General features: G+C 41.2%; 1 protein-coding gene across 1 annotated transcript in view; it reads right to left on the bottom strand.

Annotated features, from left to right (window-relative positions):
* The window catches only part of LOC5566200 (protein sidekick-1), a 332,004-nt gene that overhangs the window by 78,529 nt on the left and 236,158 nt on the right, over positions 1 to 17,317 (bottom strand). Inside the window, exon 5 of the mRNA XM_021854677.1 lies at positions 7,493 to 7,674. Within this exon, the coding sequence (XP_021710369.1) occupies positions 7,493 to 7,674 (182 nt within the window). The remainder of the gene's footprint in view (positions 1 to 7,492; positions 7,675 to 17,317) is intronic.

The raw sequence follows: 17,317 nt of genomic DNA on the forward strand, positions 1-17,317 counted from the left end.
GAAAAGGATGCAGTAACCAAATTAAAGAGCAAACAGTATGCTGACACGCGACGAGGGGCAAAGGATTCTAATATAAAAGTTGGAGGTACAGTCATGATAGCGGTACAAAAGAAGCAAAAATCGGATCCTACCTTCTCCGCTGATAGGTTCATCGTAATAGCGAGAGACGGTGCTAAAGTCGTCATCCGTAGTGAGAGGGGCGTCCAATATTCTCGTAACGTCCAAGATGTTAAGAAACTGCCAGAATGCCTGATAGAGCCATCACGTGATATCCACGAAAAAATGGAAGAAGTAGAAGAAACCGTGCAGCCCGGAATTGATTCACCCGAAAACTTACCAGGTGTTGATCTGGATCATTCCACAACTAAGATCGACGATAACATTCAACGCCCAAGAAGAATAACGAAGAAGCCGAACAGATTCAAAGACATGATACTATTCAGCATTTTTGAGTAGTTTGAGGAACACAATGTACACCACACAGTGCAACCGCTGGCCCATTCTCGAGATCACATTCAAGGATTCATTCTGTATAACGGTACAATGATGTTTACTAGAAACAGCAAAAAAAAATGATATGATATTGAAGTAGAAAGACTAACAGATTTGCTAACCATAATTTGAACAATAAATATATTTCGAACAAACAAAGTGGTAAAAAAAACAATAAAGTGAGAAAGGTGTTTAACAAGCATAAGAAGAGAATATAGCGCAGAGAGTAGAAGCGAGAAGTATTGTAGAGAAGAAACTTGTCATGGATAAATCATTAAAATAAACGCCATTAAAATATCCTGAGTTGTGACTTTGAATCAATTTATAAATCAGTAATTAGAAAAATATCACTTTCCCCTTGTTCTGTTCGGGTTTACTTGTTGACTACGGTATTCCTTCGTTTCCATCATGAGAGAAAATCGAAAAGGCGGAGCCTACCATATTCGATGACACAGCACCGTTGTTCAATTATAAAACCGACAGTGCCATCACAGTGTGGCTCATTCAAGTGACGAACGGCAAGACGAACGGACCGGAATCGAGCGGAGCAGCAAAAGCGATCGGTAATAAAACCGACAGTGCCATCACAGTGTGGCTCATTCAAGTGACGAACGGCAAGACGAACGGACCGGAATCGAGCGGAGCAGCAAAAAGCGATCGGTTATAACACCGACAGTGCCATCACAGTGTGGCTCATTCAAGTGACGAACGGCAAGACGAACGGACCGGAATCGAGCGGAGCAGCAAAAGCGATCGGTAATAAAACCGACAGTGCCATCACAGTGTGGCTCATTCAAGTGACGAACGGCAAGACGAACGGACCGGAATCGAGCGGAGCAGCAAAAAGCGATCGGTTATAAAACCGACAGTGCCATCACAGTGTGGCTCATTCAAGTGACGAACGGACCGGAATCGAGCGGAGCAGCAAAGCAGTGCCATTACAGTGTGGCCCATCCAAGTGACGAACGGATCACGTGTTAGCAGCAGCAGTGATTGACTCTAAAGTCGATTGCACCTTGCTGTAGTGTTTATCTGAAGAGGTAAACCATGAGTTGTTAGAAATATTCATGAGTTGTTAGAAATAATATTCCACACACGAGTTGCTTAGAAAATATTATTTGCTGAAGAGTTGCTAAAACAAAAAAAAATATTCCAACAGCTACTGGCGAAGTCATCAAGTTTGTCAAGATGGCTAACAACGACGAACAGCAGGCTTCCTTGTTGCCACGGTCCTGGAACGCAGCCGGAAATTACGACACGGAGGAATCTCAGTTCGCTGGAATCCATCTGCATTCCACGATGGGTCGGTTATTCCAAGAGTTGCACTACGTTCGAATGGCATAGGTTTTGCGACACTTTGGACAGTGCTTATGGTGCATGCTTGTATCTCCGTGCCATTCCCACGACAGCACCGTCCGTGTCCAGCCAATGATGTCAAAATGTCCACTCCTCGTCTTGAACTGTCGTCCGCTCTACTGCTCAGTCACCTGTACGAGAAGGTCAATCAGGCTACTCAGTTGGCAATCCCGTCGTTTTTCTGGACCGTAATGTTTTGGATTGCGTCAACACCGTCACGATGGCAGACTTTCGTCGCAAATAAGGTGTCCGAAACCTAGCACCTGACAAGGGGTGGCGTCTGGAATCATGTTGCAGAAACCGAGAACCCGGCTGATGTTCTTACTCGTGGTATATCAGCTGACCACCTTGAATACCAATCCCTCTGGTTTAACGGACCAGTTTGGCTGCATCAAGGTCGGAACTTCTGGCCTGAGGATTCTGTAATTACCGTGGAGCAACTTGATCCAGCATCGTTAGAAGAACGGAAAACGGTAGCCTTGCCATTACAAGCAATTTCTCCTAGCGAAATATTTTCTTCTTGTTCGTCTTGTATTATGGATTCGTCGATTCTGCGATAACGCCCAGAGAACCAACCAGAACTCTAAGAAGACTGCGCTTATCAGCACGCAAGAGTAGGAAGACGCACTGCTACAGTTGGTGCGGCTGTCTCAAGTGGAATGCTTCCCGCAGGAGATAGCAAGTTACTTTTTAACTACAAACAATTTTTCAGGCCGGCCATTTTGTATGCTGTAACAATATGGGCTAGTTGTTGTGATACTAGGAAAAAGTGCTGCCCTCAATGTGATTTTTTAAAGATATTTTTTTATCTTGCATGAGCCCTAAATACTTAACTTCATCTGACAATTTATTGAAAGCCATCTCATCTTAACAACATGTCTACTTGAAGGTTTGAAATTAAAAGCTTTTGGTTTATTTGGGAATATTATCAGTTAAGTTGAGGAAGCATTAGGAGAAATCTTCCATTTTTGCAAGTGTTCACGCACATAAAAAGGCCGGAGGTGCGCGGTGATACGTTCACTATCGGGATCACTACTCCCACGTAAACAACAGTTTAGAGGTCACTGAACTACACTTTATTTTGACTGGCAAAAATACACTACGTAGTTTTATAACGGCGCTTGATACCGATGGTGGCGGAGATATTGTCGTTGTTTTCGTTTTCTGCTATCTCTACCCCGTAGAGGTGGTTAGAGTGATAACGATCGGGAAGCGATCGGTAGCTTATCTATGTGGCAAATAATTGTGCCTATTGGTAGTGGAATGGAAGAAATAGATAGTGAGTTACCGCGTTCTAGGGTGGCTCTCGCCGGCCGCCTTGAAACCTACGGATTTCAAAATCTGTTTCCTAGCTGACTAACTGACTTGATCCTTATTTCTAATCGAATTCACCTTGTTTTCTTCTCCTGACTCTTGCTGCTCTTCGGTGGTGATTACAGTTCTTGACGAATCGCTGCACGGTTTGTGAGCGATCTTTCTTCTGGTTGCCGGCACGGAATCTTGGTGGTTGCTCGGAGAGCTTCTTCGAATTTCTACTGAATCAGCGACTTGGTTGATGACGTTGACGGGATGGTTGTTGTTGACGGATTGATCGGGTTGATGTTCGGATTTCACTTGATCCCTTGTTTATACGATTGACTGCGCGTACTTTTCAAGGGCGTCCTGCAGTCGTCCTCGGGGACATCTCACGTTGCTGCAAACGATGGTGCTGATCAAACGAATGAAAAACGGATGCTGAATGTATCACCTCGAATGCTGAGAATATCTTGTCGGTTGCGGTGAGCTCTTAACGCTTCTATGGTGTTCACGATCCGGTACCACAGTGCTGATCTTTGAGTTGGCCAAACTTCAATTTACACTATGAATTTCTGGACCATGAGAGGGTTGTCAGATGGTACCATGACAAGACGAAACATGATTAGCGTACGGTGGTTGGTTGAGTCGATGGACCCAGAAACAAGAGGAAAACTCCACTGCGTGGGGAGCTTCTATGCTTGGACGGACTTCACAGGACTTGATGACGATTGCTGCTACCTTCACCAACGTGGGACTTAGAAACGAATCTTGGATGGACGATGGATGATTTCGGACGGCGGGTAGAACGTCGACTATGGGGTATGATACTTCGGTTACTTTTTTGAATGATTGAAACATACAAAAACTTACTGGAATGCGGAGGCCACATAGACCTCTGCGGGTGCCGAAGCACCACCGGTGGAGGCGAGTTATGCCTCTTCGTTTGACGACGGACGCTGCGTTGTCCCTGATCGACAGCACACAAATCTTCGAAAAAATGGCTCTCCGAAAGACCCCATTGCAGGTGCGCACGTCCACCACTCGGATACTATCGTTCGATCCTCGAAAAACCTCAGTAACACGGCCGAGGCTCCGTTTTAAAGGTGGAAGCCGTTCATCCATCAACAAAACCATTGTACCAACGGCGATGTTGTCTCTTCGTCCGGTTGTGCAAGTATGAAAGGTACAGTGTAGTCCACTTCTTCCACAGCTTCTGGGTTTAATCTTGCGCTTTCTGCTAGACGGAGAGACGATTGGCCGGGATGTTTTCCAAATCGGGATCGGCGATAGCGGTTAGGGGTCGTTGAACTAAAAAGTGTCCAGGTGTGAGCGCCTCAAAATCTCCGGAGTCGGAGTGAGCGGTCTGGAATTCAACACCGCCTCAACCTGAGGGAGTGCATTTCGTCGTACAGCAACGTTCGAGTTCCAATTATCTTCTTGAAGGTGATCTTGAAGCTCTTCACGGCTGCTTCCCACAGACCACCAAAGTTGGGCGATCTGGCTGGGATGAATTTGAATTCAATCTGCTCAGCTGCGGTGTTGCAGGCGACAGCGTTCTGGAAATGCTGTTTCAAGAATAGGTTCAACAATTGTCGAAGTTCCCGCTTGACTCCGACGAAATTCTTGGCATTGTCACACATTATCAACGCTGGGCGACGGTAAAGCGCTTTAGGGCTGGCAGGAATGCCTCAGTGGTAAGATTGCTTACTAGCTCAACATGGATAGCTTTGATCACTAGGCAAACAAATACAGCTACAAAGCACTTCACAGCAGGGCTGCGACGATGAGGGTAGGAGACCAGGAACGGTCCACAATAATCCACTCCAACCTTAAGGAATGGCGGTGCCGGATTCACTCTTTCTGACGGCAGCTCTGCCATTAGCTGTTCCTGGCATCTTGGTCTCGTTCGGAAACTGGTGATACATTCGTGAAAGACCTTCCGCACGAGCTTCCGGATGTTCAAAATCCAGAATCTTTCTCTGTTGCTGACGATGCCCACTTGCTGTCCGGAATGAATCATTTTCAGATGGTAGAACTGGATTATCATCGGAGCAAGGGGATAACGGTGGCCGATGATCACTGGATGCTTCCGGTTTTCCGAAACTGGTGCGTTCTGCAGCCAGCCACCAAAGCTGAGTATTCAATCTCTGAGCTTGGGATTAATGCCGATATTCTGGAAGAAACTTTCACCTGATCCTCCCGGAACAAGCTTGCTATCTCCTGCGGGAAGCATTCCACTTGAGACAGCCGCACCAACTGTAGCAGTGCGTCTTCCTACTCTTGCGTGCTGATAAACGCTCCTTAATTCGGCGTACAAAATAATGTCACGTGTTCTGTTCAACAGATTGAGACCGCTGGAGGAGTCCTTCGTCGGCGAATACCAAGCTGGTTTTCGTGAGGGCCGATCAACGACGGATCAAATGTTTACCTTGCGACAAATCCTTGATAAGTTCCGGGAATACAACTTGCAGACACATCATCTGTTCATTGATTTCAAGGCGGCGTACGATTCAGTAAAGAGAAATGAGTTATGGCAGATAATGGTAGAACACGGTTTTCCGGCGAAACTGATTAGACTGATTCGTGCAACGTTGGATGGATCGAAATCAAGTGTGCGGGTTGCGGATGATACTTCAACCTCCTTCGTAACCTTAGATGGATTGAAGCAAGGAGATGCGCTTTCGAATCTTTTGTTCAACATTGCTCTCGAAGGAGCTATAAGGAGAGCGGGCGTGCAAAGAAGCGGTACCATCGTCACCCGGTCGCATATGCTCCTGGGTTTTGCGGACGATATCGATATAATCGGAATTGATCGTCGAGCCGTAGAAGAGGCATTCGTGCCTTTTCAAAGGGAGACAGCGAGGATTGGACTTACCGTCAACACCAGCAAAACTAAGTACATGATCGCTGGTAGACAGCGTGGTTCCAATCGTGACGTTGGTAGTGAAGTGATGCTAGGTGGTGAAAAATTTGAAGTAGTGGAAGAATTTGTGTATCTTGGTACTTTAGTGACTTGCGATAATGATGTTACCCGCGAGGTGAAAAGGCGTCTTGCAGCTGCGAATAGGGCTTTTTACGGGCTCCGTAACCAGCTTAAGTCCCGTAGCCTGCAGACGAAAACAAAATTCGCGCTATATAAGACTCTTATCCTTCCGGTTGCCCTATACGGCCATGAATCCTGGACGTTAAAAGAGGTCGACCGGAAAGCGTTTGGAGTTTTTGAGCGTAAAGTGCTGCGAACAATACTCGGCGGTAAACAAGAAAATGGCATCTGGCGGCGTCGCATGAATCATGAGTTGTACCAAGTATATAAAGAAGTGGATATTATCAAGCTCATAAAACACGGCAGGCTGCGTTGGGCTGGTCACGTGGTACGAATGCCGGAAGAACGACAAGCAAAAATAATATTCAGTAGAGAACCCGGACGAGGCCGTCGGCTTCGTGGTAGGCCGCGCACACGTTGGCTTTTTGCAGTTGAAGAGGACTTAAGGGCACTTAACGTTCAGGGCGACTGGAAGCGATTGGCTCAGGACCGAGCCCAGTGGAGAAGAATTATCCATTCGGCGTAGATTCAACGTAGCGGATTGTAGCCCATCAAGTATCAAGTAAGTAAGTTAAAAAGCTTGTTCTCAAGACAAAGTTTCGTTTTTTATTGTTACATCTGGCTCAAATGTCCTTAATGTGATCTTTGAAAGCTTAATTTCCATCTTGAAAAGCCCAAGATACTTAACAACAGCTGACCAATTTATTGAAACCTTTTTTCGTGACAACACATTTGCTCAAATGTTCAGAACAATTGATTTTTTGTTAACAAAGTACTTTTCATTTATCTAAAAAAAATATAAGTTGAGTTTTACAGGCATTAGGATTTTTTCATTGTTACAAGTACTTATAAGAAGTAGCACTGGAAAGTGCTGATTTCGCTGCAATAAGAAGTACTGTTCATTACTTTAAACTGCAAAAACAATGTATGCACGCACAGCACGAGAGTACGATGCGTAATGAGTGACAGCACAATGATAACATAAAACTCAAGATGCCTGTTGACGGTGTCAAACAAGATTAAAGTTCTTCAAGCGCCATAACGAGTAAACGTCTCAACTCGATAACGCAAAAAGAAAGCAACACATAGAGTCGTTTGAAGAATATTGTATAATCTTAATTATGGATTTAATTTACATAATTTAAACAAACTCGTTCCCAGAGACAAATGAACGTCGTTGCTGAAACTACAGTTTCTCTTGGTAGTTTGTTTCAATGATGCTGACAGCAAGGGGATCATCTAATAAACAGGCTTTGAAATGTTTCTCTGACATGCTTTTCGTCGATTATAGATACTGTGACTTACCTTCTCGCAGGGTAACGAAGTAGTACGATTCCTTGGACGGTGGGCTTCGTCCTAGCTCATTGATGGCAATCACCCTGAAGCTGTACACCGTAAAGGGCAGGAGACCACTCACTTGATGAGATGTCGCATTATTTTTCGTACGAATTGTTGGCACCTGGTCCCACCCACCGTTCTCGCCAACCCTGAAACGAGTCGAAAAGGGACAAAAATATTAAATCATGCATTCTATCGAATGTGTCGGGGGAGAATCGATGATATTAATTGGAAAGATTTCCCACTGGTATTATTGTGGTTTATATTAAACCAAACGCAGTAGATTTCTACAATATCTTTGAGAGGTTACAATTGAATACAATTAATTGCATAGTTCTTTCGGTTGCCACAACCATACGTTTGAAGATCTATACGCAGAGGTCAAATTTCCAACTGTTAGACAAATGCTGCGGAAAGCGTTACTGATGTTTTCATGGTGCTTCCCAGACCGTTATTTTCAGAAAAAAAAAATCCTTATCAAATCTGTGCTCACCAGTCGTTTTCTATGACTAAGCTGCATGTCTGTGCCATATGAATATAAAAACCATGGTGCCCGTTTTGAAGACACGCGTTTTTCACAGTATAAATCCGAAATTTGGAAGGAAATCAGAGATTTTGAGCAGTTTTTGTTAACCTTATAGTAAATATAAAATCAAAATTGGGTTGAAAATTGATTTGTTTAGTTTTTGTAACTTCTGGGTGGAGTTTTGATTGAAAAGGTCAACAAAAATTTATGTGGTTCTAATACTGCATTCTAATACCGTTAATCAAATTTAATATCCATTAAAATACGTCCATATCAAAAATAAAATTTCAGCGAAAAAAGATAGATGGCAGCATATAATCGTAATCCAAAATTTCAAAACCATTCTTCAAAAAAAAAAAAGAAAACTAGGTTAAAAATGTTAAATGTAAGTGTTGAGGTTCGCCCTGTTATTCTGATAATTGAACTAAGAAATTAATTTTATGCATATTATAAATAGAAAATTGACTATGTTATGTTATTATAAAGCACGTGAGCTAATGAAAAATTATTTAATGATTGTTTGCAGCATATAATAGCAGTTTAGCATTGGCGGCTTTTGAACATGATTAACGGTATTACTACTGGTGAGCGCAGTTTTGATGGTTATTTTTTCTATGATAACGTTCTAGGGAGCACCGTGGCTTTCTTAGCTCACAATGGCAAACAACGACATCACCGGTTGCTTTGAATGCAGGTGCTGCTTTGGGACTTTCTTGGAAGTCAGTTGAAACCAGTGCATTCATTGTGGCAACATTGTAGCCAGCCTGTGCAAACGGAGCAGTTGTTTACTGCCAGTGGGAAAAGCTGTGCACATAAAATTGATTGTTTTTATCACGTATAGTTTTCCTTTTGGGAAAAGCCCTCAATGATTGCATTCTCAACAGTTACGTGCCATAAGTGCATTGGAAAGTGGAGTGGGCAGGATTTCTGCTAGACTTTAAGCATCTTATATTCCTGCTTTAAACTGGCGTATTTATATTAAATTGAAGAATGGAAGAAGCTTATCATTATATCATTAGAAGCATTCCTTGAATACAAGAGGTCGACATTCGTTGAGCCGAATTTCATTATTTTGTCGGAACAGCCAAAATACTTGTTTTATTGTATCGTGTTGATTCTAAGTACCCGTGGATGCTTCGAATTCCAAACACCATCCTTAAATCATCCAAAACTAATTTTTCGATAACTCTCATGCATCGAGAATGTAGAAAACGTCGTAATTATGTATTCTAGGAGGACAAAAATTAAATTTGGTCCCAAAAGCGTCACAAAAGAGGCCAGTGTCCGGTGTTTCGATGCAGCACGGTACCGTTTACTATAACTACCTCTTCATTGTTTGCTGCCTTTTGATGAATGTTTTTTTTTTTCATTGAATTCTATGGATTATCTAGTCTTCAAAGAATGAGTTGGCACTTTAGAATATATTTTTTTTCGTTTAGAGGTATTTAGAGCAATTAGTCATCAGAAATTCATCGATTTCAAAGCGGCATATGAAACCATCGACCGCGAAGAGCTATGGAAGATTATGGACGAGAATGGTTTTCCCGGGAAACTGACTAGACTTATCAAAGCAACGATGGATAGTGTACAGTGCTGTGTGAAGATATCGGGTAAATTATCGGACCCATTTGAAACAGGACTTCGACGAGGCGATGGTCTTTCCTGCCTCCTGTTCAATATTGCGCTAGAAGGTGTTATGAAACGGGTGGGTTTCAACATGCGGGGCACGATCTTCAATAAATCCAGCCAGTTCATTTGTTTCGCTGACAACGTGGACATTGTCGGAAGAACGTTCCAGGTGATTGCTGAACAGTATACCAAGCTGAAACGTGAAGCAGATCGGGTAAATACGTCGAAGACGAAATATCTGCTGGCTGGAGGAACCGAGCGCGATAGAGCTCGCATAGGCAGACGCGTGACGATCGACGGGGATGAGTTCGAGGTGGTGGACGAATTTGTTTACCTCGGATCATTGATAACGTCGGATAACAACTGCAGCAGAGAAATTCGAAGACGTATTATTGCCGGAAGTCGTGCTTACTATGGACTCCACAAGACCTTGTGGTCTGGTAAACTTCACTTCCGTACTAAGTGTACCATGGGGCTGTCTATTAATTATGTAAGGGTTTATGGGGGGAGGGGGGGTTTGAGATTTCTTACGCGCCATACAATTTATTTTTAATTTTCATACAAAAAATCTTACCATGGGGGGAGGGGGGTTGAAAAACTCCGAAAATTGTCTTACATAATTAATGGATCGCCCCCATGTAAGACGCTAATAAGACCGGTAGTCCTCTACGGGCATGACACATTGTGAGAATGCCGGACAACAATCCCGCAAAAATGGTGTTCAACTCGAATCCGGGCGGTACAAGACGAAGAGGAGCGCAACGAGCTAGGTGGTTTGACCAAGTGGAGCAGGATCTTGGAAGTGTGGGGCGATCGAGGAATTGGAGGTTAGCAGCCATGGACCGAGTTAGTTGGCGTAACATTGTGGCACAGGTCATATCTTGAAGGACGTAGAGCCAGCAAAAGTAAAGTTAGTAGTCATCAGAAAACAAAATTACACGAATTTTTGAACATTAGTGCCCAAAACATGCTAGAAACATGATAAGTAATGATAATAAATTTATTTTATTGATAAACAATGATAAACTATAGTAATTCGGTTCAATTTAGGCATACTTTTAAGTATAAAATTTCTATTTTCAATTTTATGATAATCGCTTCAAAATTCAAACTTCACCGTAAAGTTCGTCTATCGTATTTGTTTTCTTGAAGGAAAGATAGATGTTTCAAAGCGACAGGAAAAGTAAGATTCACATATGTTCATCAATAAAACACATTTCTTGTGTCATTACAGTTTCCTTTTTGATCGTTCCACGCTTAATACTCCGTGTCATATCCTATTTTCATACATTTCATATCAAATTTGGGAACGTTTCTTTTAAATACTTAGCTACTCTTAGAAATGACTCAGTAATGTACCATTTGGTTGGACGACACGACTTCAAACTATTCCAATATTGTTTGTGCTGAGTAGTCTCCCATGAATTGATCTGAAGCTTCCCATAGTACTTGGAATAGCTGGGCCAATTAAATCATGCGATGCTCCATTGCGAGAAAACTCATCAGCCAATTCAGAAGAATGGTCAGTTACCCATACAAGGTTTACAGAATTGACTAAATTCAGTTTTACAATTTGAGTTCGATATGTGATAACAAGCCTCGACCTTGAGTTGGCTTTCGGCCATTTAAGAGGAAAGACTCCAGACTCCAGAGACATATTAAAGAGCCAAAATAAGGGAGTAGTTAATTAAGTTGTTAAAGTCTTCATGAAGATTGGTTAAACTCCATCCGGTCCATTTCTTTTGGTTGCATCCAAGTTTTTCAAACCATTCAATATTTCATGCACATTTATATGACTGATACCAACATCGTTAGGAAATTCATGATGGAAATCGAAAAATTCACAATCACGATCAGCTTCAGAGTATGTTGTATAAACTTCTTGAAACAAAAATTGAAAATAAGATGCATATTTATTGTAAGGTATGACCAACATTATCATTAAAACACATTTTAGAAGGAAAGTTATTCGATTTTAGTTTAGATTTAACATAGTTTTAGAAATTTTTTGGAAAGTTCCTGCTCAGTTTTTGAGTTGTAGTTCTGAATTTCTCTACAGGCTATACGGTTAGGTTTTATTTGAACCCAAAATTTATCACTGGAACAGCCCGTAGTGTTAATTCTTAGCCAATTAGAACAACCGCCACCGACACTTCGACACACTGTCTTCTTAAGATGTTTTTTTTATTCCTTCTGATTATTTCACATGCACTTGGTCGCTGAAGTGTTGAGTTTCATAGTATTTACACTAATACAGAACCTATTTTAACCTATATCATAATTCTATCTCGATCGTGTTCTACCGTTTTGATTCATATTACGGACACTTAAGGACTCAGGGAAATATAACCCAGCATAGAGCATACAAAATAAATCATTCTGTATGATTCCTTAGCGCTATCGAGCATCGGAAGCCCTTTACTTTCGAACGGTGGGTGAAGAATACGCTTCCGCAACTTTAATAATTTTAAATAAATCAAAATGTGTGGCCTTTTCATGATTCTTATTCTGGACGCTTCCTCACTTTTGCCTCATATTCCGGACGCTTTGAATCGAATTCCGGACAGCTCATGATAATCATTAATGGAACAGTCAAATCATCAATCGAAATCGTTAAACCACCAAAGAGACATCTAAGGTAGTTGTGCATTATAAATTTTCAAAGATATTTATGCAAAAAGTTTACTAAAACGAGCCTTAAAATTGAGAACTTTTGAACAGCAAAAATTGAAACATTTCGCGTGAAATGGTTCCAATACAAAGTAGAGTGTCCGGAATTTGAAGCTGTCCGTAATATGAATCAAAACGGTACCAAGAAGAGAGATCATTTATCACTGCTGTTGGTCCAACTGTTCACATCCCAGGTAACCAAATAGCACTTTAATTCGTCATGCGTGCTCATTTAGTGCTATAATACAGCCCTATATTAGCCGTATAATAGCTCTGTAAGATCAAAAAGGCGAGTTAGCGTGCTAGTGGTTACTTGGGATAGCCATAGTCCATTGTTGTGCGGTGGATCTTTTTGCCATGTTTTTATGTCATTTTACACACTTAAAACATATTCACGAGCTTGGCATTTCAAGTTGCTGAACTCTCTCGGCATCTACACTCTTTGCTGATAAATCAGCTAAAAACTTATCGTAACCGAGTTTCGGAATTCCATCAAACTGAAATCTCGGTCAATTTGATTTTTAACCCATAACTCGGCAACTCCGCATGTCGAGTACCAACGTTTACTATCCTTTCACCGAATTCAGTTGTCGAAAGAGCCGACATATCGGTTTATAAATAGGATTACTGAGATTCTCAGTATTTTGTTCTACCGCCATATTGTCTAGTCTTGTAAACGAAAACATTCACCGATCTTGTGTTTACCATTGCAAAGTTTAAAAATATTGTGATTTGATTGCAAAAACATAGATAATTCAGAAACGGGATTACAGAGGCTTTCACCAAATTATCCGTAAGTATTGTACAGGTACATTTTTTGCTTTTATTTTAAAAGACAATAACTTGTTCTTTTATCGCATCCGGAACAGGCAATTCAATTGGATATCAAAGTGCAGATGCATCATTTCAAGTCTATGAACGGACATTTTGACGAACTACTCCATTGACCACTTCCTTCTGAAATACCGAGGACACTAGGATACGTAGAAGACACAGTCACCAAAAAAATAAATGATGTTAAAGCAGTGCCTAAGAAAAGATTGTTTTTTTTTTGCTAATATTTCAGTTTTAAGAATACCGAGATTGTCAGTTTAGCATCAGTAGTTGAACACTTAAGGACATATCTCCTTGAGTACCAAAATGGCCTCTAATATGGCACCTTACTTCCCCCTTCACTTTCCACTCCCTCCTCCCACGCTTCTCACAGTGTTTTTGAGAGCGATCACAAAAAATGATTATTTGAAGTTACTAGCCTTATTGTAGAGTGGTGGTTTCTTAACTGAAAGCATTCCATAATGTGTTTTTTTATAAATTACCAGTTTTTGAATGCAAACACGTAATTACTGCTGTGATTTGTGTTGTAAAATACCACGCACTATCGAATCACTTCTTCTTCACGCACCAAGATATTGTTTGCTGGCTTTTCGGTGCCCGTTCTAAAACTCACTTGTAATCATATTTCTACTCACCGTAGCAATAATTCAAAAATTTAATGCGATACTTGAAACACTTTGATTTTTCACGCACGATGCTCCTGGAAGCAATAAATCACTTATATTCATCAATTTGTGCTCGAGAGGGTGGCCACATTATGTTTACGTGCTCAATGAACTTTCACCTTAAACGTAAACCGAGTTTATCACCTTCAACTTGTAAACCGAGATGAATTTCGAGCGGTAGGCTTTGCGGATCTTGGTATCGGAAAGCCGAAATTTCCCATTAAATTCTAAGTGTGTAAGGCTTATTGCCTACAAAGAGGGTCAGGGTGTCAGCCACCATGCGATACTGACGAAGGATGGAAGTGCTCCCCAATACACGATCACTGCAACACTATAGTAATTAAACGGCGGATTGGCGGAATTAAAATGTGCGCATTGTTTAGTGTGTAGTGCAGTGGCTATTGCTATACCTAAAAAACAATGCGCTCTCGGGCTAGGCATTGTATATACATACATAGAAAGCGTTGTGTTTGGATGGGCATCTAATTCTTCCGAAAGAGGTGCACTTTGCGAAAAAGGACCACGTGATTATTGAGCTGAAATCGAATTCAGGTTAACTTCTGCGTTCATGAGTCCTCTCATGGCGTAGTGTAAACGCGCCCCAACTAGAGATCGGGGAGTCGTGAGTTCGATTCTCACTGAGAAGACGTGTAACTTTTTCGCAAATCTTCACATCAATTTGTCCATCTAATCCAATTGCAAATTATATGTAATGTTTAGCTTTTCGGTAGTTGATGAAATTTTTGTTTTGCAGATATCTCAGGAGGGGCTGTGTAGCTGGCTCTGTCCCAGTGGGGATGTTAATGCCAAGAAGAAAAAGGAGCCTGACCACTTAGAGTCTTCGGTAAAGTAGTTCAGTAGCTCAAGGGATATCATTATTTGAGCCAAGAAATAGTATATTTTGCCCCCAGGCGGCGCTAGTAAGCATGATATTTTTGTTTTGCGGATACTGCAGGATCTTGTCTTTTTAGACAGGCATCTTTGGCAAAGTTATTCAGAAGCTCAGGGACCATCATTCTTTACCAAATCTCGAACTTCAAGGATAAAACAAAGAAAGCATGTGAGCTACTGAACAACTCTGCCGAAGACGCCATCTTTCTAAGTGGTCAGGATCCTGAGATCTGCAGAACAAAAGTGTCATGCTCACTAGCGCCGCCTAGTGGCAAAATTTTGAATTTCTTGGCTAAAATAATGACAGTCCTTCAGCTACTGAACAATTTTGCCGAAGGCGTCATCTTTTTAAATGGCCAGACTCCTGAGGTATTCGCAAAACCAAGGGTGTTGAACAAAGTACAACGCGTGACTACTCGCGTTACAAAAATTTGCGCAACTACCGAAAGGTTAAATTTATTATTTCATTACGCGTGGTAAAGACGGATAAAATATGGGTGAAATTATGGATAAAAATCCACTTGCTCGGCTGGGATTCGAACCCAGGACTCTTGTATGCTAATCGAGGGCTTTACCAACTAAGCTACCGAGCCACTTGGTGACCCAATAACTCAGATGATTATAAGTTTCGAATTCAAATCCCCACAGATCACGCAGATCCCTTTCATAACCCTCATCCATCCATCTCATACACTACCCACCATAAGTATGGAATCGCATATTGCAACACTCATACTGAATATTGCAGCACCTTGAAAAGTTTAGCATCACCTAAAATGAATATTATCTCGTGATTCTGAAGTGCTAGGTCAATGTATATTTGAGGTCATCTTTAAAAATACGTCTTTGAGCCCCTGCGATTTTTTATATTTGTTGAAAAAACTTTTATTACTGGATTTTGGGTGACGCTAAACATAAAAGTGCTGCAATGCTCAGTATTGCAACGATTCCATACTTATGGTTGGTAGTGTATATACTACAAACGCGCTCGAATTACAAAATAGACCCCTTATTTTGTGTTGAAACTGTTTGTCTATCATTAAAAAATTGTAATTGTAATATAACTGTCATTTTTATTTCTTCCATCGACTTCCCAGGGGTGAATTTTCTTTCTGCAAACCCGAAAAAGTCAATGAAAATCAAAACAAAATTTTATTTTATTATGTACTGTTAAGTAACATTTGTTGTGATTTATGATATGCGTTTTGATAAGAATTTGCCCGGTTAGACCTATATTTAGGGCCCTATTTTATAAATTGGGGCAATCAAAATGACTCCGTCGACCAAAACATGGCACTCGACACGGATCTGTAACTCGAGTGTTTCGGCAGTTGTCGCTCTTTGTGACTGAATAACTATGGCAGTTGACGGGTGACATCTGAAATAGGCATGCTTCATTCTGTTTCTGTTCGGGATGAACCACTGAGACCAGTTTTCTTTGATCTTTTGTGGTATACCCGTGTGCTTTGTTTAGTGCATGTCGTTCTACTCCATTACTATTGAGAAATAATAAAGTAGTCGTTTTTTATACAAATATCATTCTTTACCATTTTGCAAAGAGCCTCTTTAGAAAAAGATACCGCTATTTATACCTTTTGGAGAAAACAGTTTGTCACCATTAACCTCTCAAAAGCGCGCCCCTTAATCAGGTTCGGCGACTAAGCTGGTTGAATAATACTGATTTTGACCATGCATCGGTACTCTAGCGTATCAAATTATTGCTTCTACTTATAAGGTTCAAAGTCGTTTTTTGAAACTGTGAACAGGTTTCATCCCATGAAACATTTAGATTCCTTGAAACAAAACGCTTATTTTAGAAGTTAAGAGGTCTGCTACTCCACTGATTCGGAATCGTTTCCCTCCTAGATATCGAAAGATAAATTCTTGAACTCGGAAAGAAATTGTCTCATGAGTTGAAACCAACCTCAGATGCTGATTGAGCCATTTTTTCACTTCGACCTCCTCATTATCTAGGACAAATAGGTGGGTCTTAGTGTCTTGTTACTCTCTTATACTCTTCCGACCCTACTAATAAGTATTCACAAGAACAGATACAACAAGAGTACAATATGGTAGATCTTACCCCGTAACGCACCTCGAAAAGGTGATCTACCCGCGTTACGGGACAAGGCATTTGCATGCTTACTTTGATCGACAGACGAGTCAAATGAACCAGTTCGAATTACAAAACAGACCTCATAGTTTTTCACTTTTCAAATGTGTGGATTTCCGTGAAGTGTGAGTTTCCGCCAAGAAAATCAATCATTGCTGAGCTCAATCTGAGCATAAGATACTGACGAAAAATTGATCACAGAGCTTTAAAATGGTATCTCACAATTCGATCCATATGATGGTCAGCGATTCGAAAGAAGGGATGAAGAGAGTGAAACATTTTTCAGAAAATATGGTGTAGCATAATAAAAATGAAATAATTAATGTTCACCAGTTATTTGTTTAAAACTACGGTTGCTAGGTGACAATATCATTAAACAAGTAAAAATTGCTAAAACTTTTTTTGGAGGTTGATTCGTAGATTTCAACTTAGAGATACTCGCTCAAAACGATTCTCCCGGTGGT

This window comes from Aedes aegypti, chromosome 1, assembly GCF_002204515.2.
Source record: "Aedes aegypti strain LVP_AGWG chromosome 1, AaegL5.0 Primary Assembly, whole genome shotgun sequence".
Lineage (NCBI taxonomy): Eukaryota > Metazoa > Arthropoda > Insecta > Diptera > Culicidae > Aedes > Aedes aegypti.